This window comes from Coloeus monedula, assembly GCF_965178545.1.
Source record: "Coloeus monedula genome assembly, chromosome: 1".
Taxonomy (NCBI): Eukaryota; Metazoa; Chordata; class Aves; order Passeriformes; family Corvidae; genus Coloeus; species Coloeus monedula.
This window is the reverse complement of record NC_138781.1, coordinates 29,229,169-29,256,060: the sequence shown is the minus strand read 5'-3', so window position 1 is coordinate 29,256,060 and position 26,892 is coordinate 29,229,169. Positions and strand designations below refer to the sequence as shown.

The following is a 26,892-nucleotide window of genomic DNA, read 5'->3' as shown; positions in this document are numbered from 1 at the left end:
TGCAGACAAACTAACAGGTCAGAGGGACAGCTTGGAAATACTGGACTGAGAAGATCTAAAGCTTAAATTACCAAAGTGGTCATTTTAATTGTGTTTAATGTAAAATATTTATCATTTGGACAGGACTGATAAGTTTGCTTAAATAACAACTGGGCACAAAATAAGAGTGATAAATTTGGTCTATGTAATTCCATTAACATTGTTAGTTACTAAGATTAGAAGATTTAGATATAAATGTGAAAAAAACCATTAACACACAACATTAAAGTCACTTTGGTTTTTACTATTGGTTCTTCATTCTCTGCAGTCATGTATGTTGGTAGCCACTTCTTCCTTGAGGAATGAATACAAAATATTACTTCTGTGATTTCATGTTATTTATACCAATTTTACAAAGTTAAAAATATGTGTATAGTTATAACAGATGGAGATGGAACTTTTAGGTGATTTAAAAATATTAACTATCAGGAAATAGAAAACATCTAATATGTTTAAAACTTGAGATTTTCAGACAATTAATTTCAGTGTGTATATATATTGCAAATTATTTATTTATCAAAAAGGTTTAACTGGTGATGTTTCATGTGCAAATGCATAATCTTCAACTTGAAAGAAAGCCAAAACCAAAGCCTTAGTAACAAAAAACCCCTCAACTCTAAGTTACATTTAAATAAGTTTCTTCTCTATACTTGTTACAGAGATGTTGCAACAGTAAACAAAACTGAAAACAAGCTCCCAGTGCCAACCTACAGGAACCGATGACTTACATTACTGTTATTTTTGTGATTAGGTGGAAAAGTGATTAATTTTTCCAACATGTCTCTATGCCCATTCCTTAGCAAACCAACCTGGCAAGATTGCTTTGTCAGAGAAAAGAACTTCAAAGGGGCTTAATCTTCTCGATGAGAGTTATTTGCCAGCTGCACTGATTTGAAGCTACTTGTAAACTTTTTTAGGAAAGAAAGCATCTTCAGGACTTTTATGAACTGATATCTGATTTCTTAAAGAATATTTTTTCAACCTGATCCACTATCTGTTTGAACTACTGAGTTCTTGCATGAAAGGAACAAATACCTGCATGGCCAGTTTGAACTGGCTACTCAGATGGCTAATATTGATAAATCCCCACACCACTTCTCTGATTTGGAGATTTGTTGGGGATTTTTTTCATCTAAGTTACAAAATTTAGGATCTATAGCCGAAGTTTACTGCATGGATTTCATTTTCTTGATATATTATGTCAATTCAACTGTTTGTATTTCACTTTTACTTGTAGTTCCATGTCACACTGCTATTTTATCCATGTAGAAAACCTTTAAATGAAATGCTATTGACATATTTGTTTTGTTTTCTTTTTTTTCTGCATTCATTGATATGAGTGCTGCTCTAGCTAAGCATTCCATAAACAAATATATACAATAAACCTTTTGAGACAGATTACCAGGCCACACAATTATTTACAGAAACCACACAAATGCTCCAAGGGGTAATTAATTTATGCAAATAAATAAAGACAAAAGTCAACAATATGGGTTATGATAGTGCTGTGTAATTTAGAATATTTTCCTCCTAGAAAATTCCAAGGCACACTCTAGGCTACATTAGTCACTTCAGAAATTCTGATATGGAAAATAGATTTCTGTTTAGCAGTATGTTGTTAGATTTTAGCAAGAACATAAAGAGAAAAGCTGGTTCATACACCCATGAATTTGAGGAACTGTAATCCTGTTCTATGTGTACTTTGAGTGTCACCATGGCTTCCCTCATCTTTCTGTTGTATATGGGTGCTGTATATTTTGTGATTTTTTTACAGTCTAAAGCTTAGCACAGCACTTGAGGAAACATTTTTAGCTTCTGTTGTGTTCTGTAGGCTTTTCTGGACAAAATACCTGTGTGTTTTCTTATCACTGTAGGAACTGAACTTTTTTCAAAAAGTTCTTCCAGTTATGTTTCTAATACATTTATCCTATGAAACTCCTGTATATTTGTGTTTCTTATTGTGGAATTAATGTAGTTAATGGATTTCTAGAATGTGTGTTTGTATATAATGTTCTCATTGCTACAATAAATGAGCAATGATAGCAATCCAAGTTCCAAACTGACCCGTCACGTTCCCTTTGCAGGGAATTGTAATACTTGTTTATTTATATTTTATTTTGGTTTGCTTTCTGGTCTTTTGACACAACCTGAGTTTTTAGTCACAGTTTTCTGCCAGGCTTTCAATGGCATACCAATATAAAGTAAAGACATCATTTTTTTTCCTTTTTAAAGACAACATATCACTTATAAAGCAGTTTAATGATGTGGGTATATAAATCCTTAATACTGTTTTCAATTGGCTAAAATTCTTTCTGACCTTTTTGCCACATAATTTATTCTGGTATGTTGTCACTATCCACCTATTCATAGATTTGGTCCAATGTGAGCTGTCCAAGATGGGAACTGGGTTTGAGGGGTAAGGGTCTCATACAGCATACATACATGTGTGTAGTTCCTACAACAGATGGGATGCCAGGCCAGGCATTAGTACACAAGTACCAGCAGAGACTCAGTGACAAGATAAAGTAATTGAAGAGGGAAGAACTAAAACCAGCTGGGGGTTATTGTTTGTTTTTATAGTTGCTGGTGGTGCAATTTTTGATGTAAGAGCATGATGTCAAGTGTAACAATGGAAAGAAAAAAGGAAAAAATAAAAAGAGAGAATTATTAAGGGAATCATAACCATCAGTGTGTGAGGAGCATTTTCCTTTGGAGAGCAGCAAAAATTAAGTTATGAGAGTTCTGCTGTTCTGGGGAAGAGGCAAGTGGGCTTTATATGTTTATTTGCCATGTGTCCCAAGAGCCTATCTTTTTAACTTTTGTAAGCTTAACAGGGATTTTAGACCAACATGGGGATGTTGCTGACCTGTTAGCTTTTTTTAATCTTCTTGACATTGAGAAGATATTACTGACTCAATATATGAGTAGATAAGCTTTCTTGTGCTGCTCTTCGTGTGTGAGACAAGAGTTGATTCTTCCTGAATGGTGCTTCTTCCACCTTATGTTGGCCCTGGTGATGGCAGATTGCAGGTCTTCTCTTTCCTCTGTACAGCAACCTAACATTCCCTGAACTCAGAGCTTTATTTGACTGAGTGCTGGTAGAGTGGTCTACCTGCTTGCTATTGCTTGGGAAATAGGAATTTAGTCTCAGTCCATAAAATCATAGAATCAGTAGTTCGGAAAAGATGTCCAGGGTCCTGGAGGCCCACTGTTATTGCAGCACTGCTAAGTCCAACACTAAACCATGTCTGTAAGCATCACATCCACATATCTTCTAAATACCTCCATGCATGGTGACTCCACCGCTTTCTTGGGCAGACTGTTCCAGAGCTTGACAAGCCTTTTGGTGAAGACATTTTTCCTTATCTCCAATCTAAACCTCTTCTGGCACAAGTTGAAGCCATTTCCTCTTGTCTTACTGCTTTTTTCTTGGGAGAAGAGGCTGATCCCAGACCTTGCTACATCCTCGTTTCAGCTGTAGAGAACAATAAGGTCCCCCCTGAGCCTCTTCTTCCTCTAGACCAAAAATACCCCAGCTCCCTCCAGCGCTCCTCATAGGACTTGTGCTCCAAACCTGTCACCAGCTCTCTTGCCCTTCTCTGGACATGCTCCAGGACCTCAGTGTCTTTCTCGTAGAGAGGAGCCTAAAACTGGACACAGGATTCAGGGTGTGGCCTCACCAGTGCCGAGTGCAGGAGGACAATTGCTGCCCTGGTCCTGCTGGTCACACTGTTGCTGATACAGGCCAGGATGCCATTGGCCTTCTTGGCTACCTGGGCATACTGGCTGCTCATGTTCAGCCAGCTGTTGAGCAACACTCCCAGGTCCTTTTCCATTGGGCAGCTTTCCAGCCACCCTGTCCTCAGCCTGTAGAACTGCCTAGAGTTGTTGTGACCCAGGTACAGGATCTGGGCACTTTGCCTTCTTGAAGATTCACCTCATACAATTGGTCTCATCCCATCAATCCAGCATGTCCAGGTCTTTCTGCAGAGCCTTCCTGCCTTCAAACAGATCAAACATTGCCTTTGATCTTGGTGTCGCCTGCAAAGTGACAGACGGTGCATTCGATGCCCTCATTCAGATTGTTGATAAAGGTATGGAACAAAATTGACCCTAATATTGAGCCCTGAGGAACACCACTTTTGACCATCTACCAGCTGGATATAAGTCCATACTCCACCATTTTTTTGGGACCAGTCATCCAGAAAATTACCAAGAAAATTGTGTCTATTTAAGCCATGAGCAGCCAGTTTTTCAAGGAGAATTCAATATTTATGCCAAAGAAAGTTCCCAGTCAACAAAGCTGTAAACTTCCATCTGATTATATCAGCTGAAGAATCAGCATGGTTGGGTACCGTTAAACCTGTGTGTGATTTTGCCCAGTTACCAGTAGCTATAAAAAGTATTGTATTAGACTTGATGGACCAGATGGGCTCAACTGGACTCAAGAGAGGAGAGGCTCTTCTTGGAGGCTTCTCTGGGACTGCCTTCCCGAAAGTTGTCATGTTTTTACAAGTTAGATGTCTGGAATAAAATAGGATGTCTTCATACAAGGTTAGATGTGTGTTTAACAAAGATAAAATCGAGTTAATAGTATGATGCAGGCACATCAAGCACTTGTAATAAGATGTGATCTGCAGGAAAAGCAGAATCCATAGAGAAATACCCAAATAATTTTGATTAATAAGTCTATTGCCTAAGATTTTTGTATAGCAAAAGGGATGAAATGTATTAATTGAATTCTTCTTGCAAATCTTAACATACCTTACACAAACATAGCAAAGTTTTTTGTGGAGATAAATCATTTCCAACTGGTTTTTTTCGGGTTTTTTGGTGGTTTTTTTGGGTTTTTTTATAACGCAAAAAAATCCAAGAAAGCAAACTCAAATCCAGAGTTAGATCTTTTAGGTTGATAAGTTCTTCCTCCGCTTATCTCAGTAATAGGCTTCAGTAGTATCAATTCCACATGAGTCTCAGTGAATTTTGACAGAATAATGGTAGATATATATGTCTTCACCATTATTTCCTAAATCCAGATATATGTCATACTACAAATTTTATTTCATTTTTAATGAACCACACATTCTGCACAGTTCCTTGGTTAAGGTTTTACATCATCAGAATGGAACTCTTATTTGATTTGTTTTTTTAAATTATGTTCCAGTACAGTACTTCATAAAGAGAATATGGCTTTATGGAGATCAAATCATTAATATAGGTCTAATTGGTTTTGCATATGTCTTTTTACTCTAAAATGGGTCAGCTATATTAAAGACATATAAAGAAATGCTAGTTCTTTCTATCTCACATTTTCCAGACAATTGTATTTCAGTGCTGAGTATAAATTCACATAGTAATCAATAGACTTGGAATTCATAAGACTTACAAACCACTCAGCAAAATTACAAAACTATGAATAATAAATTTTTTGGTTTTCAGTTATTACATGTTCTTGTTATGAATGTGTGTGGGAGAACAACTTTACAATAAACCCATTCAAGGCCTGTTTGGAAACCTAATACCATCAGAAAGTGGCCTTTACCATTGTTGCAGCCTTTTGGAAGATACTCCAGCTCTCACCCTGTGTGGATGCAGAGAAGTCACTCCTCATGCTCCAGTTGCTCAGTATTTTAGCATGGCTCATGCCTGATGAGCGCAGTAATGCAAATTGATCCAGTTCCTCATCTGTGGATTCGAATCAGCCCTGTGAGAAAGTTCCACAGAAAGCTGCTAGTTACAGATAGGACAAACCTATTCATCTAAATTAGATAATTGTGTGGGTTTAGTTAATGAAGAGCTCATGGTTGTCTATTCAAAAATACAGTGTCTGTGTTCAGACTTGTTTGGTTCTTCTTCACTTTTGTCTCTATTCCTAAATGCATTTACATAAAACTGTAGGCTGCAATAAGCTTTTTTGAATCTATAGGTAGCTCATTCATTTCTTTTTCTCCTGTTAGAGGCAGGTGGAGGTGCTTTTAAGTACATTTTTTAAGGAGTTAGCTTCTCCTTTATTCAAAACGTCTGTTCTCTGATAGTGTCATTATGGTATCAGTAGTAAATCCCCTTAGAGACTAATCTTGTGGTATCTGACAGTATTTTCTTTAACAATCATAAGGCTCAATGCCATATTCCAGGTTGTCTGTAATAGTCTCTCCTCCGGTTCTATTATCTGTCATCACTACAGATGTGCCTATAATTATTCTATAAGATTATCTTGTTGCTGAGCTATTTTACTCATTTGGACATAATTTTTTTATGGTGTAATATTTGTTCTCATAGCTGAAAAAACCAGTGGATTTCTTTCAGGCTTTCAGGCTGCATTTTTGACGTGTATCCTCCTATAGACTTCAGTAACATTATTTTGTGAGTAAGGGTTGTAAGATTAGTTCCTATATCACATATATGTATATGCATATATATGAATTGTCAGAACTGTGTCTACACTTCTGTAATCATGTTTCCGTTCACTTTCTTGCTCTAATGATTATAATGATAATACACTTATTTTCCATATTTCTGTATGACTCAGTAGTTAAGTATGAAGGCTTACACAAAATAGAAAAAGCAGTGGGTTTTTATAGCACTGCTGAAAGAATGATATGGCTGATGTATAACTGCAAAAAGCTTCTATTCTGAGAAAGCTTGAAGGATGTAAAAATGGGATAATTTCAATAAATGTGGAAGGATTCATTATGAGTTAATTTAAGAGTAGACAATAATTAAAAGAGCTAGCACAGCAAAATATTTCAAGTAATTAAACTAAAACTAGAGATAAACGTACTATTACCTAGATTAATTAGTCATCAATAAAACCTCTTTGATTCTTAATGAGCAATTGAAAATGGTGACATTCTTACATTTAAATAGGTAGGGATTGATTCTTATTGTCACAAAGGGGCACTTTATCTTGGGCAGACGCCTAACATTTTTAAATACCTCTGTCAATTAGTTTGGAGAAAAAAGGGAGGATTGCTCACTTTTTAGCTGCTAAAGTATTAGTCTCTATTTCACAAATAGTGGGACAAGAAAGCAGAAAGGTCAGGCACTGATTCTTTCGGAAGTGCAATACATGAGTTGCAGAGGAGTAAATGAGACATGGTAGAATCAAACTCTTGTGTATAATACAGACAGCAAAATTACCATAACACCTTTCTCTGTTTGAAGAGTTTTAGGCAAGGTGTGGCTTAGATACAGTAGTTCTTTTTCTGAATTTGTGACTTTCTTAAAAGCTCAGACTTGCTGATTTCTCATGGTTTGGTCAAGTAAAACCACTTTCTTCCTCTTGTTCTTTCCTAGACGGATTCATACATTGTCCGTCTTGCTGGTGGCTTCTAAGTGGGGAGCAGAAGCCTACATGGCTAAGCTAAGAGATCACCACCTAGAGCAGATCTAACTTCTTATCCTTATGCTTTAGAAATATTTTATTTTCCACATTGGACTTGCCTTCACCAGTTTTAAAGCTTCTCTGGTTTGAAGGAATGCTCAGACAATCAACAAGAGCACCTTTGTAGAAACTGTCAGGCCAAAGCTGTTGTTCTGTCTGGGGAATGTACTGGCTAGGAGAGCAGCTTGGCTTTTAGTGCAAGAACACTGGTAATTTAGTTTGATCACTGAGCTGATGTAGAAAAAGGTGTCTGGTGTCTAGGTAGCAATCAATACATAAAACCCAAAAAATGTGGGGGATTGGATGTAAATGAAAGGTCTCGATGAACAATGGGGGGGAGAGGGATTGCCCAGAGGAAGAATGGTCAGTGGCTGTTCAAGTAGCCTGATGAGGGTCTTGAAGTGAACATCATTCAGATGTCTTGTGAGGAGAATGCCCTTTTGATTGTCTGTTGGGAAAATTACCACTTTTATAGAGGTACTCTTTCCCAAAGCACTTTCCCAAAGATTTTGCAGACATCAGTGTTCATCTGCTTGCTTCCCTTGTTGATAGACAGATGTTTTTTTCGTTTCATAGCAAAAAGGCTATGACAGAAGGGGCAGGCACTGACTGCAGGTTGCAAACAGGTGCAGCTATGAATGAGATGGACGGAGATGTCCTTAAAATAAGCAAATAAACCAGTGAGCTATAAGCTTAACTGAGAGTGCTTTTGCTGATTAATTGAGCAATGAATAACCATTAAATCCAGGGGGGTTGCAGTCTTATATATGTGCTGTTCTGCTGTTTACTTACCAGCTGTATCTATCTGCTATTCACTTTCCACTTACATTTGTTTGCTGTGTTTTAACAGGACTAATTAATCCCATTTAAGAAATACTTCAGTAATACTTCAAAAGGTAAAATTGGAGAAATGTGTTGAACAGTGCCAGTATAAAGGCTTCAAACCAGCTATGTAACCTGTCCTGAGCAAAAACATAGACTTTTGATCAAGTATATCTATGAAAGGATCTTTGGATATCAGTATGTATAGGCAAAAAATGGAAGGTACGAATAAATACTGACCAGTTACTGAACAGTGTCATAAGCCACATCCTAATGTAATTTAGCTGATGTAAATACAATTCTGGGTCAAATCAATGTATAATATAACTTTGCATAAGTGTTTTCTTTGACTTCAGAGTTACACTGGGGATAACTGTGGCCCCAAAATGCAAAATCAAATCCATATTATGAGAGTCAGCCTACTGTCTGGTGGAAGAAAAAAATCTTTCTAGAAAATGCATAGGATATATGTATTTTATATATCCTCTTCAATGTCTGTGTATTTATATTCATATTCATACAAATGCACACTTCTGTGAATGGTCTCTTTTTAGTGGTAAATAGTCTCTGCTTTCATAACTAGGGTTATTATCCTGATCACTAAATTTCTGCTGAAAATGGGAAGATGGGGAGCATTAGTGCATGCTTTCACTTTTTTATAGTTTGAAATCCAGAAAAAAATTGGTTGTGAACATTTTTAGTGTTTAGGCATTCGCTACATGTGTTGCCAAGGTTTATTGAAAGCAGCTGGATGCCTGCCTCTGTCCTTCCCCTTTCTTGGAACTGCTGCCAGAACAGGTAGTCAGAAATGGAAAGTAGAGAAATATTTGAGCATCTGTGCTCTCTCTCTCAGGAAAACAGCTGTGGCTTCCATAGGAAGCACTCATTTTTTCCCATCAGCAAAGACTCTGAATACCCTCGGGTCCAGTTTTGGCACAGCAAGCCAAGTAGGATGCAGTTTATGGCTTAAAACTTATGAGAGAAGTCATTCAGGCAGTCCCATCCCTGGCAGAACATTGAGAGAAATTCCCCAGGCTGCAAGCCACATGTGGGTCTCTGACCTTTTATTAGCTCACCATGGGAGAGGTTAACAATTGTTGAGACTTCAGTCCTCCCTTTGACATACAAATACAACAATACCAAGTTGCCTTTCCAAGATGAGCATATTTAGGGCACAAGATGCTTTTTGATGCAGGGTTCAGTGTAGCAGGGGAAACACCCCAAAACAAAAACCCAACCAAAAATTTGCTATAAAAATGAAGCCTGGTATTTTTTCCAGCATTCTGCCATTGTTCATATTATTGTGATTTGTGACTTTTTAAAACTGATACAATCATGAGACGGAAACAAATTCTCACCATTTTTAGCTCTTCATGTGGTCAGTGTCATGATTTATGGAACTCAGATTGCTCAAGAGCTGGAGCGACACAAGAAATGTGTGCAATTATCTGATTTTTAAGGAAGCCTGTTATGTTTATACAAGTACATTATTTTTGAGATTAAAAAAAACCAAAAAAGGATCCATAATTATTGATATGAGGGTTGTCTGAGAAAAAAAACACAGAGGGCCAAATCCACGCCTTTTTGAAAGATTTTTGTCTTCTCAGAAATTACTGTAGTAAATGCAACTATGTTGGATTTTAGCAAAACAGGGTTTGGAAAGTAATTATTTTTTTGCGAAACAGACTCACTGCCTGTTTTGCAGCTAAGAAACTGCAAAGATTAGATGTCTTGCTCTATGCTGCATAACCTATGGCAAAGAATGCAGATTGAATAGGCCAGTGTCCCAGGCTTTTGCCATAACTACCTGATTACTCTTTCAGTATTAAAAGCAAATGATTTTTACTATGCAATCCCATGGCTTTAGTGTAGAGTATGCTGGGCGTAAAATAGGAGCAAATTAGCTCATGCTTCTGCCGTGAGGCTTTGCAGCTATTGTCAGAAGAGGCAATGCAAGCTGATCTCTAAATATAATAGTCCTATGACTTCTCTGATGGGAAGCAGGTTCAGCCCCATTCAATGCCAGAAACTGGGGAAAAGAAGCATCAGATTCTGCTTTTGATACTTTTACTAAGGTGACAACCACATCCGAGATTGAAATCAGTGAAGCCTTGCACAAGGTTGGTTATTGAAAAAGAATAGTTGCTAAGTCATGATTTCTCCATGTGCTAAGCAGTCATATCTTTATTAACCACTGTTGGCAAAGTTGATCTGAGGAAAAATTGGAGTTGGGGAGTGCTTTTGTATTCATTGTGAATAAACAGAAATACCAGACTGGCCGAGATCCTGCACTGGAGAAAGATCGAGTACCGCTACACGATAGACACGTGCCTGTCTAACCATTCACATGCAGACCAGCTTCCTTATGTAGCTGATTCCAATGCTATGCCATCCTCATAGCCATCTGTTATCTAATGAAAATTTTAGTTGGGAAAGATACTAGTTTTGTTTCCATTACCCTAAGCACCAGCTTATCATCTTTTCTTTTCATATTAGTCTTTTACATGTCAAAAGATTGATCTTATTCCCCTCCTGGGTATTTTTGTTTGTTTGTTCATTTTCTCAAGAATGCACAGCAGAATTGCTTCAAGCTTTCCTACAGGTCCACCTTTTATAATTCTTGTAGTCTACTTCATGACTACATCCATCTTATCTATGCTTTCCTTGAAGACTTCACCACCTTTCAGTAGGCTTGATCAATACATTAAATGCTTCTTTTATACAACTCATATATATACATTATATAATAGTTATATATAAATGCTTCTGTAAATATCTTTCACATTGATACTGACATCTTTTTGTATCAGCACTGTTTGAGACGTTTTGTTTGTGAACTACTCTGACTCCAGTTTTTTTCTGATGTACTCCTCCTTAATGATTATTCTTCACAGGATATTTGTGTATTTGGTTTCTCTCTAGTATCTGCCATCTCTACTCAATTACATGTTTTCTTCAGTATCTCCAGATATTTAAAAAACTATTCTGAATCTCACATAGTCCAGGAAAAGAGAGATATTTCTTTTTTTAATTTTTTTTTAATATTTTAGAATATGTTATAAATGCCTGCTTTTTCATCAAAATTCTTATTTCTTGTTCATTTTGTGATATAATCTTTGATTCTTCCTTTCTGGATGTTTCTTCTCCAACTCAGTTCTGCACCCTCCATACAGAAGTTTCATTTGGACCATAGCCCCTAGTTTTCCTAGTAAAAAGTCACATAGATTACTTCCATTAAGTTTTTTTTCTCTAACCCAACTGAACAGTACAACTATATTCTCTTGACATAATAAGTGGGAATATGAATGAGTTAGCTCATTTGAATACGTCTGTGGTTAATGTCAGTAACAACTTCTTTTATATAATTGAAAGATGATGAGTTTTTGGAATGAATGGGAGTTTCCCCAGACAAGAATAGGAGCAACAAACCACCACACAGGGAGAGTCTTGAGAGCAGGGAAGAGAGACACCAACAGCCAGGACATCTACTTTTCTATGTAAAGGGATGGACAGAGGGCTGGATCAACCTCAGCAAATTTTTCTTCTCCTTGAACTTAAAGACAGTCACAGTTTACTGCCTTTGGCCTCAAAAGAGGGTTGGTGAGCTGGATGGCTGTGTTCTATCTTTAACTTGGATATGCATCTTCTATGGCAAGATATTTCCTTTATGTTACTAATGAATATTGACCCACTTCCTTCATTCAGAAATTGGGGGTATTTTGGTTGGTTGATTTGGTTTGATTTTTTTGGTGCTGAGAACAGCCTTCTCTGTTCTCCATTTTTCAATTAAAGGATTAATTTCTCCTTATGACATGTTGGCTTTAAGAGCAATCTTCATCTAGAGTGACTTTTAGCCTTGATCTTCCCCTGTCTGTCTTGAATACTTCTCTGGTGTTTGTTCGCTGTACTGGAAATCCCTTCTGCTTGTCACTCAATTGTTTTATCCATCTCTGCACATTCTTAATCCTTTCTTTCACGTCTGCCATTAGTCACAGTAGCCAGCTTTTCCCCATCATGTCTTTTCAACATCTGCAGCAAAGTTTTTCCCGTCAGTGATCTAATGTCTGTGGGTTATAATTAAAGGCTGGGATTACTTTTTTAATATTTTTTCCCCACACACAATGGAAAAATTTCCATTTTGGAGCTCATAGCTAGTCAACCTTCTCTCAAGAGGATATTTAGTATACCAGTGAGTGGAGATTGCTTTGCAGCACCTTTGTCAGAGCTCTCCAGGCTGACAGGGCGCTCTTGATTCTCTTCACCACCTGCAGGCAGTACAGCCACACTCTGAAATGTAGGCATCCATATAGAAACATGCATATAGAATATTTTATGTCTGCTAATGATGGAGAGATTAGACGCTGGATTACTTCAGTATAGGATTGTATTAAACTGAAATAAAAATGAAAGGATTGAAGAGATTGAATTACCTATTTATTGAATTATCTCTGTCGATGCCTCTTTGGAAAATGTTACACGGCTAGGTTCTATCCTGTCCAAATTATGCAATGTTATGTTCAGCAATTTTCCTTCCATGTTCAAGCTACTTTTTTTTTTTTTTTTTTTCTGTAGCTGTAATTTTCCTGTATTTTCAAACAAGGATGAATGCATAAAGGAGAGCTCCCTCCTGCAATGGTCCTTTAAATGAATTTGTCCCATCTTTTAAGTAAAACTTTCTTCAATGCAGGATTAAGCAGTATGGTACCTAAACATTTCTTAAAGCCATGACCATATAAAAATATACCCTTACTCTTATATATATGTATAGCCTTTCTCACTTAGAATACTGAATTTAAAAGGATTCAATTCTTTAAGCCTAAGAGAACAGTATAAATTTGTTAAAACATAAGATCTGTGCAGTAATCTATCAGTTAAAGTAAAATGAGCTTAATATTTTTTTTTTTAATAAGGAAGATTAAACTATTCTTTACATATAAATTAAATAATATCTTGTGAAGTGAAATGCTTCTTTGCAGATGTCTGTTTTACCCTCCAAGTTGTGTTTGAGCTAGAAGTGATGCAGTGGGGTGTATGCAATTATGCTGCAGCTTCTGACATGCATGAATGTAAATGAGATGTTTCATCCCAATGGATACAACTCCTGTTTAAATGTTTAAGATAATAAACTCAACAACTTTAGCCAAACTGAGACATGATTATCTCAAATATTTAATTTCTGCAATGAATGACTATTAATAACTCTCTCAATCTCATTTGGCCTGTTAGCCTGCAACAGATTAAACTGGTATCGTTTACTGGTTAAGTTTTTCATCTTTTTTTGCCATCAGTTTTGTTAACTTTTCTGAAAACCTTATTTTTACTTGTTGATTTATCATATAATAATTGAGACAATTTCCATGGCTTTTGTTTCTCAAATTTGGGGTTAAATTGAGGCTGAAAAAATATCATAACATTTAAAATACAAAAAGAGACATTCAGAATTAAGGTCTTCTGAAACTGTTGATCTTTGAACTTGTTTTTCAGAACTGTTTTGTCAGAAATAAAACTAAAGCAGTATGAAAGAAACTCTAAAATACTGTTATGCTATAGAATGTGTAACAAATTGTAAATTTTGTTCACATGTTTTACAAAATTTTTAAGATCAGGTGATAATTGCTAATTTCTAAACACTAAATTTCTTCTTTTGGAAATTAGTTGCAAAACAGCGACACAGGCTTAGTTCAGAAGTTATTTTTAAATGTTTTTAAATGATAAAAAGGATTTTTCTGTTTAACATGGTTTTACTTTGAGGTCAACTTGAAATAGATAAACATTTTAGGATGATCTAGAAATTTAAAGATGGAATTAGGTAACACTGTGGAAAGTATTCTCAGATGTTTCAATAAAATACTATAAGACAAATTTTATACTGAAGAGATGCAGAGTTTATATACATGTTAATGAGAGCGATGTTGATACTGCCTTCAGCTTGCATTAGCTCATCACAAGGTGAAGATTTAATAATTATTAACATATTTTGGAATTTCTATTCATATGACTGACAGGAAAGCTTCCCACTTCAGTAACTTTTTTTGTCTTTTGGGGAATGAGGTAAAATCTTCCTAATCCTAGTGCTTAGATTGTGAATTATTCTGTGACTCAAGAGAGAAGGTATTTCATAGGTAACAGTTCAACAGGATACATTTATCTACACAAATGATTTGAGAGGCAGTGGGCTGGTTTCTCCTGAGTGAAGGACATGATGCCAGATAACATGCTGCTTGCACATAAGCCATTTTAGGTCTAAATATAACTGCAATAGCACTGCCTGTGTAAAAATCCCCACGTATTTAACTGAGGAATGTGACTTACTAGCTTGTGTGCAATGCCAGGAAAGACAGAGTCAAGCTGGTGCTGTGCAGAGATTTAGCAGCTTATGTGCTTGCTAGCTCAGGCATCTCTGCAGTGCACTTGATTTCGTACTGGGGATGTGTCCAGCTGTGAAATAGATATTCTTTCTCCAGATCTTTCTTTGTCTTTCCTGGGTAGGTAATATAAGCCTTTTAAGGTATGTGGGCTTTTGCAGCCTGTGTTTTCATGCATTATCTAGCTTTAGAGTCTCAGACTGTATTTTAATAAAAGAAGGAATGTTTAAAACATTTAACAGAATAAAATGGAGATGTATATATCTCTTCCCTATTGTTTTTTCATTATTTGTTAATAGCGAAGCATAAAACCAATGAGATATGTCATAAAAGAATATGTCATTGTGGTGAACTATCAATATGCTTAGAGGGTGTTGAAGATACTTGGCTAAATCCTGTGTGTGTCCCATTTTCTTAATCATAGAGTCATAGAATAGCTAGGCTTGGAAGGGACCTTTAAAGATAGTCTGGTTCCACCTTGTCTGCATTGAGCAGGGACATCAAATACTTTGTTCTAGGTCAGGGGCATGCTGGATCTGTGAGACCTGCTGCACCAGTAGTCTGAATGTGTGTCATGAACCCTTGTGGGGAATTTCCAGACATCTGCTACTTTGAAAGAAATCTATAACATAAGCTGTGAAGCCACTATTATTGTAGTTGTCCTTGTTCCCTGGTATCCACAGTTCCTTCAAAAAAAAAAAAAAAAAAACAAAAACAAACAGAAAAAACAAAACACAGTTTCCCACTTTCTTCTGCATATATTTCCAAGTATAAGGTAGTCAACACACAGAGGAGGAGGAACCTTCCTGTTTCCTAGTTTCCCTTTCCATCTGTTATTATTGCAACTTTTTTGATAGTGCAATCTTCTTGAACTGTGTACTGTACAAGATTAGTGATTTCTGGATTTGCTGTTAATGTCATGGCATTTCTCTACTAGCCTCAGACTGCTCATCTCCAAACTTTGTACTGAGAATAAAGATCCATGCATTTGTTATCCAACTCCTGACTTCCAGAAATAGTAAACCTCTTTCCTGCCTTCTGAAACATAGATTTTCTGTCTCTGTGTATTTCAGAACCTGTAACATCCCTCTGTAGAGAAATGGGGGGGAAAATGGTATTTGTGAAAAATGCATCACTTGGGTACTTTTGAAATCTGGAGTAGTTTGTTCAACCATTTTGTTATTGATATTGGCAATTTTTTAACCTTTGTATCAGTTTGTGATCTCCATCCTTAGCTGGAAAGGACAGTGACATTACCCAGACACAGCCTTCTCAAAGTCTAAAACTCACATTATCATTACTATTGATGGTATGAAATTATGTCTTGTGCCTGTGAAGAAGCCATGTCCAAATTTGTATATAAAGAATATAGAAAGAGCCTTAATCATGTTTGTTTTGTAGTATCAGTTCAACAACTCTAACATCACATTGACAATTCTCAGCATCACATTAAGAGGACTAGTTGTTTATCATATTTGCCAGTATGAGGTTCACTTTATGATGTGAACAGCAAACTCAATGAATTATATGGATGTGCTGATCTTACTGAGCCCTCTCCAGAGCTAAGAATACATTATCCAGCACAGAGGTGTTCAGAGAATTCAATATAATAAACATGCCCATTCATATGGTGTTGTACCCCAGAAGTTGCTAATAACGGTTGCAGATTGCCTCTGCAGCAGAATTTGGAGTGAACATGCCTGGCCAGAATCTGCAAAATGTCAGAGAATCATTGAATGATTTAGGTTGGAAAGGATCTGAGGTGGTGTGGCTCGAGACTTTTCCCCCTCCTTAAAGCAGAACTATCTTTGGACATTTGTCTACATTTTTAGACCAATGTCTAAACCCTTCTAATTCTATCCAGATGAAATCTACAGGAGGAAAGACAACATGTCTAGGCATCTCAGATATACAAAGACATTACCAAAATGAAAATGGCAGAAAACAACATTAGTGTTCAGTAACAAAGCTAATCATGCAGAAGTGGGTGCCTAAATTTAGCTAATGATTTTAAAGTACTTTACAGCCTAATAAACTTCAATTGCTCCAGTGGGAATTTCCTGTGAAGAGCAGACTCAGTCCTGCAGTCAATCCATTAGTTAAGCCATCTTTGTTCTTGTGAATAATGTTATTTGCATTTCTGTAGACTTATTCAGGGAGAGAACATGGGCTGTATGGAAATAGACTGTATGAAAGAAGGTAATATAAATATTTGTACTCTTCCAGCAGTCTAAAGGACAGTCTATAATTAATCTGTAGTTACTCGAACAGGTAAATGTAACAAGTGTTTATATTAAGGTGACAAAAAGTTTGCATTTAACTATAGGGTTGTGAGAAGTTCTTCTTTTAGGCTTGTTCCATATATGACTACTGTCCACAGTGATTTTTCACTTTAAGACAGAAGTGAAACTATTGTTCATATGTCATATTGTTTGTGGGGGAACTTTTTTAAGTGTAAAAAAAGAAAAAGGTATACTACTTAATTCTCTCTTTTTATTTCAAAACTGGCTGAAATATGAAACTGATATGTGAATATTTTTATCAAAGGAAAAATATTAGTGGGTTTGGGCAATATAAGAAGGAATGAGAATTTCTGTGACAATAATTTAGAAAGTGAAATAACCCAAAACCGAACAACCAAGAAAAAAAACTAACCTGTTAGCATATGAGAGTGTTGAGTAGAAAATACAAAATATCTGCACATAGGATTCAGGAAATATGTTTTCCCAAGGGCATTAGAAAAATACTGGTCAACTATAGTTGAACTTGCCTGGTGGAATGCTCTGCTTCCTGCTGCCCACACTATTGTCTGCTCAGAGTTCTGGCACGTATCGTCTCAGCTTTCCATTCCTGACATCACCTGATTGCACAATTCATTCAAGTGGGTCAAGCCTTGTGACTCCGAAATATGTAGCAGCAATCAAAAGAAACTGAACTCCAACCTACACAGCAAGTTTCTGCTTGGTAGCCCCATACAGCTGGCTCTGTTCAGGGCAGGTCAGCATTACAGCAGTAGAGGCAGCCAGAACTGCTCTCACGCAAGCGGGGATGTGGCCCCTTAATTTTTTATCCTGATGTTTGGGTTTTTCTTAACCACGCCGCTCCCCAGAACCTTGCAGCATTATTGTTTCCTGAATGCGTTATTTCCATCAGGTACTGGCAGTCCTGACATTGATAGGCAGTGAATCAATACTTTTGTAGAATTGTGAAGCCAAACTAGTTTTGCAGATCCACAGTGTGCAGTATGTGGTTTTCCATTCTGGATATAATAACTGCAATTTGAAATACTCCCCCACAAGCATTGATTGCATGCTTTAGGAAATTCACAATAAAGAATTTAATTAACAAAGAAGAAACTGCATCACTTCATTTAAAAACGGGAAATTCACCTGAGATATTTTGTTCATTTTCAGGCTCTAATAGCAATAACCATCTTTAGCTGAGGACATTTCCTGGGGTTTAATGGCCCATGGCTGTGCTTCTTCAGGTGATCATCATCATCTCCCAACAGTCATTAATCCCCTACAAATGCCCTGCACCTCAGTCATTAAATGTGCTTCTTCTGAAAATGAAATAGTTCTATATTTAATGCATCTTCCAGGAATAGGAGGGAAATTTCTGAGGTGAGGAATGAAAGAAGTTTATTAATGTGCCAAAGAAGTACTAATTATGACAAGTGGATAAGTTCTCTTTCTGGAGATAGCACGACAAAGAATTTTTCCACAGTTATGAAGAGAATGTTATGTGTAAGTCATTGTTTTATGTACATCATGATTTACACTCATCTCAATTGCATAACAGCCAAATCAGAAATACAGATAGTTATTTGTAGTTAGATTTCTTCTGCAGAGCATCTCAGCATAGAACTATCTCACAAAAGAAGCAGACTGTGTGACTGCAGTATTGCTTAAAAAGACTTTCCTTTCCATATCTGTAAAAATAGAGCTATGCAGGTTTATTAGGTATTTGTGATAATGAAAGAAAATAAAAAGAATTTATATCTTTCATACCTGGAGTCTGAAACTCTTACAAAAAATCTTTTGGTGAGAATTTTATGAGTCTTTCTTACAAATAGGACTACGACTACAGCACCAACAGCATCATCAGAAGTTTTAAACACAGTAGACAGCCTACCTCTGCTCAAGTAGAATTAAAGCCTTCAATGAAAATAATTGAAATTCGTTAAGAATTGAATGAGACTTGGGGGTTTTTGATTTTCTTTTATTTGAATTCTACGTACTCCTACGTTGTGCTGTTTTCATCCTGTGCTGCTAAGCGTGCATGGCATACACCTAATGTACACATTGCATGAAGCCTGTACCTGTCCCAGAGTGTGAGAGGGATCAGAGCAGACACTGCCTTCACTGAGTGAAAAATTAGTACCTTTTGGGTATTATGGTAATTTATTATTTATGTTGGACATTCTGATCCATGTACTTCGGTGAGAGACTGTGTAGATGAAGACAGAAGTAGAACTTTGGGCCATGCATTATTAAATATTGAATGTTAAATTATGTTAATGTTAAAATTAGAGCTCTCCTAGTCAGCGCCTTTGGATTGCAGATTGACCTGAAAAAAAGAATTTTTACAACCTGACTCAAAAATTCCTTGTCAAAGTTTTCTGTTTCTTCTAACAAAAAATGACAGGATTAAAAAAATCTTTCAGTATAAACAAATTGTTTTGTTTCACTCACAGAAAAAAATTCACTTTAGTAACCAATAACAATTTCCTTAATTTTGCAATTTTCCAAATAAAAGAAATTTTTCTATGTGAAAGACAAAAGTTTCTTTCAGAAATTTTTAAATACAAAATAACACATGCACACATGTGCACACACATTTTATCTTGCTCCATCGTGGGTTCTAGACAGAACAATTACCTGATACAGATTTTACTCTGAAATTTTTCTTACTCATCCTAATGCAGTTTTCAGCATATAAACTTTTGGAAAAAATTTATTAGATTTCTCATTAAATTCACCAAATAAAAAAAATAAAATTGCACCGAGCCAAGGACAAGATAAAGAGAATTGAGCTTTTAAGTTGTTTTCAATCTACCTTATATCTCATCATAAACAGCAGGTTGGGGAATATGTACTGATGTGTTGTACTGCAGTAAGAATATTCCTTTGCTGTAGATCCTGTTTAAGCTTATTCATACCCTATCATGTGACTTACAGTGTCAGCATTCTTCAGACCATTTGTCAAAATTCAACAGGAAAGTCCACAATAAGGAGTAGTAAAAAAAAGAAAGCATATTTTTCTAAAGTGAATTTATCATATACCTAGAAGTCTTGTATTTTTTTTTTTACTTAAGTTCTCTGTTTTCACCCATTCATTATGTTTACAGATCAATAGAACTAAAAAAAAACCCCAAAAAACCAACCAAACAAACATCATATAATGTTTCTCATTCTCATTCTAAATTCTGTGTTGTAGGTCTTGTTTTCCCTCTGTGCTGCATTCTGGGGAATCCAAATTATGAAGCGGATCACTTCATTCAAAGATAAACACCACTGAAAGAGCAGATCTAACATCACCTCAAATATGGAAACAGCACTTTAGAATAACTGTCTAAGTTCCTCGGAATTAATCAACCATGAATCATGCTGAATTGCAATCAGTTCACTTAAGATACGAGAGATTTGTGATTTTTGTTTGGATGTTTAAAAGATTCCTAAGGGGGTATATTCATTTTTATTTGCTTTTTAAAGAAATATTTAATTTCTCCCCAATTTAAATCAAATATTCATTCACAGCATAGATTTTTACATTCATAGGATTACAAATTCTTAGAAAACATGTAAAACTAATTTCATTTTTGCAGTGATTTTGTTAGTAATAATATGTGAAAAGTATTTTTCACAAGAGGAATAATTAAAATCATATCTGATGTAACCTGGTATAAAGTGATTGACTGTCTTCTTATTGAGGCTAAATATAAACATATGTGAGTGTCATTTTTTTCTGTAATGATTGAATTACATGAGAATCTCCATGTCATGCCCAATTCAGTGTTCATAACATACAGCTACATGAGGATGAGTAGTTGAGGCAAGAAAATTATTAAAAACAGCATGATAAAATAACTCGACCTAGTATGAGTTGAAGCATCTTCAATAAAATTGGCTGATGTATGTGTTGTATAATGCAGACATGCAGTTTAGGCTGAGTTATTTACGGAATACACCTGCATTGCCAACTTTAGATAGTGATCAAACCAGGATTTGCACGTGGGTATCCCACTGACACTCACTCATGAGACAAAATATTTGCAAGGCTGAGCCCTTAATTTCTGGTAATTTCCTGCCGGGTGATGTCAGGGGAGATGCATGTCTTGTCTTTCAGGAGCTGTTGGAAAGAAGGTTTGTACTAAGATAGGAAAATTAAATACAAATGGTGGAGGGAGTCTCCAAACAGCAGGACTGGCAAAAATACTGGATCTAAGTTGTTTTTCTTTCCTCACACTCATCCAACTCTTTTTTTGGCTCCAAACCTTTTAGAAGTGCTTAAAGTCAAGTAGCTCAAAAATGAAGTCTGTCCTAGATGCTTCAAACTAGTAATAGTACCTGGATTTAAAAATGAGTTTAAGTTTGTTTTCTGTTTTTTTTACCCATTTCATTTTCCTTTAAGATGTTAATGGCTGTCTTACAGGCATCTCAGATTTAGACACATAGCCTACTTTTAATTAACCCATATTTTCAGTCTCTAGCTGTAACAGATGCCACTGTCTATGTAACTGGATGTTTACAATAAATTGTTAGAAACACACTAATGTTATATAAATAAAATTGTTGCAATGTCTAGTGATAATATCATCTTGTTTGTAAAATAGAACCTTCAAAATGCTTGGGTTACAAGGAGCCTTAATGATAGGTTATTTGATAGGTTATTTAATATGTTATTTAAAAAATAGCAGAATCTGATTCCAGAAGTACAAGAAAATCCACAAACTTCTTACGTGGCCCTGTAAGTTAGTGCACCTATATTTTCCAAATTTTTAATGATGACATGGTCAGTTTAATATGACATAAGAAAGAATCATATTGAAAGTCAGTTTCCTTATCAAAATAAATCCTTCAAAGAGACAGGAACAGGACAAAAATTTAATATTTTCTGCATTTGAAAAGTGGCAATTTTGGAGGGACAACAATGAAGAACTAAGTAAAATTAAATTAATTTTAAAGCTGTCCTAGTGAATGTCATGTATTTACATGAGGAAAGGAATGTGATTTCAAGGGCAAATATAAAATGTGTCTGATGAGGACAACCTAGTCATTAAAGAAGGGGCCAAACAAATTTCCACTTTTCCAAGGGTTTTTAGATCCAAATTTCCTATTTCCATGGACTTGCCATAGTGTATAGGTTGTTTGAAAGCACGGTGCAGGAGAGGAACAACATTTTTCCATTGCATACTGATCAGTAGGGTATGAGGGCAGCTCCTCTGGCTGAAGGCTTGAACAGACTTGTGGTGGGTGTCCAAGACTCATGTGCTTGACAGTGACATCACTGGGTATGTATAAGCAATCCTTTGGCTACAGACTGAAAGCTTGGATTTGCCCTTCTTGGAGAAGAGAGTTTCAGAGACAAGCTCTTAGAAACACCTTTGCACCGTTCTTTCAGTAGCTATGTGGTAGGTAACTATATCCTGTCAACTTGCCTGTCACAAATTTTTGAAAATATAAATTATTTCATATTTTAGGCATGTAACACCTGTACTGGATCTAGTTTATACTGTCTTTATATCTATGGCAAAGAGTGAAACAATCATCCTGAAGGTGTCTGGGTTGGAGTAATGAGGAGACTTTGGAGACTAGTTGGCCACTGAATTGAATTATGTGCATTTAATATATATCATGCAGTTAATTGAACTGAAAATAATGCTCATTGCTAGCATGTATGAGTGATATTTTGATAAGCTACCCTTCTCCCCTCGACTTTTTAATATTCCATTACTTATTTCTTTAGAATATGACCACATTGTGTGGTTTGAACAATAGAATGGGATCAAGTGAAATAAGGTGAATTATGTGAGGACAGTAGTGAACAAAATATTGATGCAGAACTAATAGACATTGTAGGAGTAATTATCTTTCTTTTGGCAAACCACTCTTTCAGGTCTCTAGAAACAAAAATATTCTAGAGACTAACAGCCTAGCCTCACATGTCCAAGTGTGAAACTTCATAAATAACATTTGTAATTTGCACTATTGCATAAGACTTCCTTTTGGTCTTGTTTGTTACTAAATTCCCCAGTGATACACCTTAGGAGAAGAATGTGGATAAACAGAACTTTTTTTCATCAAGACTGTTAAAAAGTGATTCCCCTGCTCCTACCAGCTGTTGTAATGTTACATCCCTACACATGGCCTTTCCTGGACTATGTACACAGCAATATCAAGTTACTGAAAACCCAGAAGTAAGCAGCTGAATCCTGTGTCACTTGAGACCTGACCCTGCACCATTCAAGTCACCGAAAAACTTGCTGCTGACCTCAGGATCAGGGCACAGTATTCCCTGTATGTAAACAAGAATGATGCAATATTTACTGCGACTCAAGCTTTGGTGCAGTGCATTGATTAACAAGAGTTTCATGATTGCTTATTCCCAGCAGTGGCTAACATCGTATCCTTTCTGGTATAATAAAATCAGAGCACCTTGGTGGATAAGTGCTGACAGTGAAAGTTGTAACCTATACTTACCAGATATAAAGGACTCAGGGCCCTTTCTCTTGTCTCTGTTGTCTTCAGTTTCCTCTCGGATCTGGGGGATTAGGGGGCTCATTACTTAAACCATTACCTAAAGGAGGTAGTTGATCAGATATTTTAAAGCTACCTTTTTACAGACAAATGCCTGTGAGCTTTCAGGAATTTGTCATGTGATTAGAAACTAATACTGTATGGCACCAAAGGTATGAGTTGTTTGGAGTTTAATTTCTGACAAAAAAAAGCTAAGTCTCAGCAATGGAGTTCATCAAGAACAATAGTAACTAAGAGAATACGCAAAGCATTGCATATTATGTAAACTGTGTTGTCCTTAGTTGAAGTTATTCTTAAAGGTCTGGCTCCTGAAATTATGTGAATACAGAAATATTTTTGCCTCCTGAAAACAAGACCTATAGAAAGTTCAAAATCTAAAAGGCAGACAAGAACATTTAAATCAGTAATATTTTAAACCATTTTCCCTCTTAAAACACCCTAGTGATAACACGAGCTTGACTCACGGTTTTTAAACTCTTGGGATTGCTAAAGCTGAATGGGAAAAAACTATTCTTGGTGTACCCTTTTTCCGTAAAACCTCTGTTTCCAGCACAGGCATACACAGGGGCTATGAGGTAGAGTTTTGCTGGGTTTCCTGGTTCCCTGCTGGTGTTTGACCAGCAATTCAGTTTGGAATTCAAACAAAGCAGGCCGCAGGCTGGCTTTCTGAGGGCCCCTGACCCTCAGTAACTCTCAGCAGACCTCACCACACTATGCCGTGTTGCCTTCCACCCCCAGCAGTTTGGGAAAAGCAAACAAGAGATGTACTGTGGACTTCAGGATTTTCTCTTTAGAGAAAACAAGTGTTAAAATACCGCATTTGAAACTCAGGTACAAACCACAACATAAAGCTAAAATAAGATATCTCACATGCTGGAGAAGCACTTCCATATTAATATCAAGGCCAATGGAAAACTTGGCTCGGTTCTTTGTCTTTTTTGCCCCACCTATGGAAAACAGCAGAAAAATGTGGAAACATTGAGTAAAAATGAACTGCTGAGTGTCCTTGTGTTTATGGTTTGGCACAGAAAAGCGATACAAAATGAATTCTCTCCACCCCACCCCTTGCTATATTTTTATTTCTTCCTCCTTTATTCTTTCTCCCTATTTTTCTCTTTCTCTCTCTAGTGTTTATTCATCTTTGCAAAATATCCTCTCCTGATTTCCTTAGGTTTGTTATGTGTGGAGGTACATAGTGGTATATTTCATATCCACAAATATTTTACTTTTCTTTTTCTTTTTTTTTTTTAATGGGAGCCAATACTTACATAAAGGTGCCTACTTTCTTTACTGTTCCTATCAGTCAACAGGCTCTTCTAATATCCAAAAACCACTATACACTGCTCATATATTGCTACTGTTATATTTATTTATTTCACTTGTATTTGCCTCGTTTCCTCTAATGATGCATTTTCTATTTACATTTAACTAACATGGCACTGTCCTTTTTCCAGTTTCTACTCTCTCTCCTGTTTCCTTGTTATTAATTTTTTGTAGTTACTTTCTGTCCCTTCAGCACCATGCTTTAGCTATCACTGTCTCTTTGCTTCAGGGTGTATCACTACAGTTTTTGTGGATCATTTAATGTGGCAGAGACAGACAGCCCAGTATTAGCAATGGTTGATTAAAAAGAGATTAAAATAATGAAGAAAATCATGGAACATTTTAAGCACTATGGAATTTGTGGTGTTTTCTGCTACTTATGTTTTTTCCACAAACCTTGAATGCAAGTACTTATCAGCACATAAATTACAATTTGCCAGGAAAGAAAAATACCATAAGACAATTGAACTACAATTTTTAGATCAAAGAATAGCTTACTAACTTACTGAGTGTGATCATGTCTTTTGCTGCTGTCTGTCTGCATTGAGGTCATGAGCCTGTTATTTGAACATAATGGCATTACTCTCTTGCTTCACGTAGCAGCATTTGTGATTTCAGATCTAACAGCCCTTTACCTTCTCTCTGCTCATGACTCATGGCTGACTCACTACCTTTAATCATCCTGAAAGCAAAGGTTTTATTTTTGCTCTTCTTTTAATCACAGTGCAAAAAAAATACTTTGAGGGAAGGTAAAGTGTTATATAGTGCAGCAGTGTAGCTATGTACCAATGTGCTTATTTTTGTAAAACCTCAAGTATTCCCAGTTTCCTGTCTATGACCATAAACTGGATTTGACAGTGATGTCTAAGAGAGAAAAGCCTGATGATAAGGGATTGGTGGAAGAAATAGAAGGCAATTTAAGGCAAGTTTCTGAGATTCTGAGAACAAAATCTGTCATTGAGGGTCAGATCACCTCTGGTTTTATTTTATATATTATTTATTTTATCTGAAATATGGCTGTAAGAGAAAAGTATTGTCTTCATGACTTCATGGCCAATAATAAGATATATATTTGAATGCATTTTTTTTCTTTGCTAACAATATTCCTATTATTCATGAAAAAATCTTTGCGTGTCTCATGCCTATAGTTTATTATGGTTAATTATGCCTGGTAATTGGTCTGTAGTATGTGTGTAAAGGGCCTTATTAGTGAAGAACAATTATCAATGGTTTGTGCTACAGGAGAAGGATTGTTGTTCAGTATTATTTTCTCCAGGTTTTCTCCTTACAAGAAAGCCTGGTGGTAGAGTTGGAATTTAGCTAACATAGCCCTGGGTATTATAGGATCATGAAAACTTTCTGTATTCTACTAAAGGCTTCCTCCTCACACTTCTTTATGGAAACCTGTGGTATTTTTCCTGAGGAATTAACCAGCTCTTAAGGTGCTACATGGAAAATAACTCATCTCTGAGTATGGCTGAGAGACATCTGAGCCCTGGCAGAGACAGGCGTTGTACCGTGTCAAGCAGCCTGAACAAGGTGAGGTGTCCAGCCTCCTTTCCTCATAATTTCCAGGCAGGGAAGCATAGATGGACTCAAGAAGCAAAACTCGCAGAGCAAGAAAGAGCACAGGTTATAGCAGACTCTGCTGGGGCAGCCAGGGGGGTGTGCCCTGGCACAGGGACAGTTACAAGCCTATCGTGAGTACAAACCTATCAGGCACAGCAGTGAATGCTCAAAGTCACTGTCATTCAAAATAGAAATTTAATAAGAACAGATGTGACAGAGGAGATGGTCCACAGAGAGTTCCTGTGGCCTATTTGTGGTGATGGTTGTTGTTATGATAACAATGCATAATGCTTTCTTTGTGCTTTTCCTGTTTAGGAATTTCTCTGTTACCTTGTGCCTTGGATAAGTGCAAAGCAAATGGGTCTTATGCTACACATCAGGGATTTTTCCAACAATATTTGCATAAAGAGGATGAAATGGTTTGCTGGTGCATTTGAGGACTTGATGTATATTCTCAATGCTTCTCTTTATGGTCCTGTCAGATTCCATTGCATTACGTTCAAGATAATGAAATTAAGCAAGACAGACCATTAGACATTGTAGCTGTGATAAATACATCCACTAAAGAGGGTAATTTAGTATGTTTCCTACTGTAATTTTCTCATTTAGCAGGATGACTATAGGGTTGTAT

General features: G+C 36.4%; 1 protein-coding gene across 1 annotated transcript in view; it reads left to right on the top strand.

Moving 5' to 3' along the window:
- Positions 1-20,130, top strand: part of AGMO (alkylglycerol monooxygenase) — a gene marked incomplete at both ends in the record, with an annotated part of 192,752 nt that extends 172,622 nt beyond the window's left edge. The window contains one exon of the mRNA XM_082282158.1: positions 20,050-20,130. Within this exon, the coding sequence (XP_082138284.1) occupies positions 20,050-20,130 (81 nt within the window). The remainder of the gene's footprint in view (positions 1-20,049) is intronic.
- Between the last annotated feature and the right edge of the window lie 6,762 nt (positions 20,131-26,892).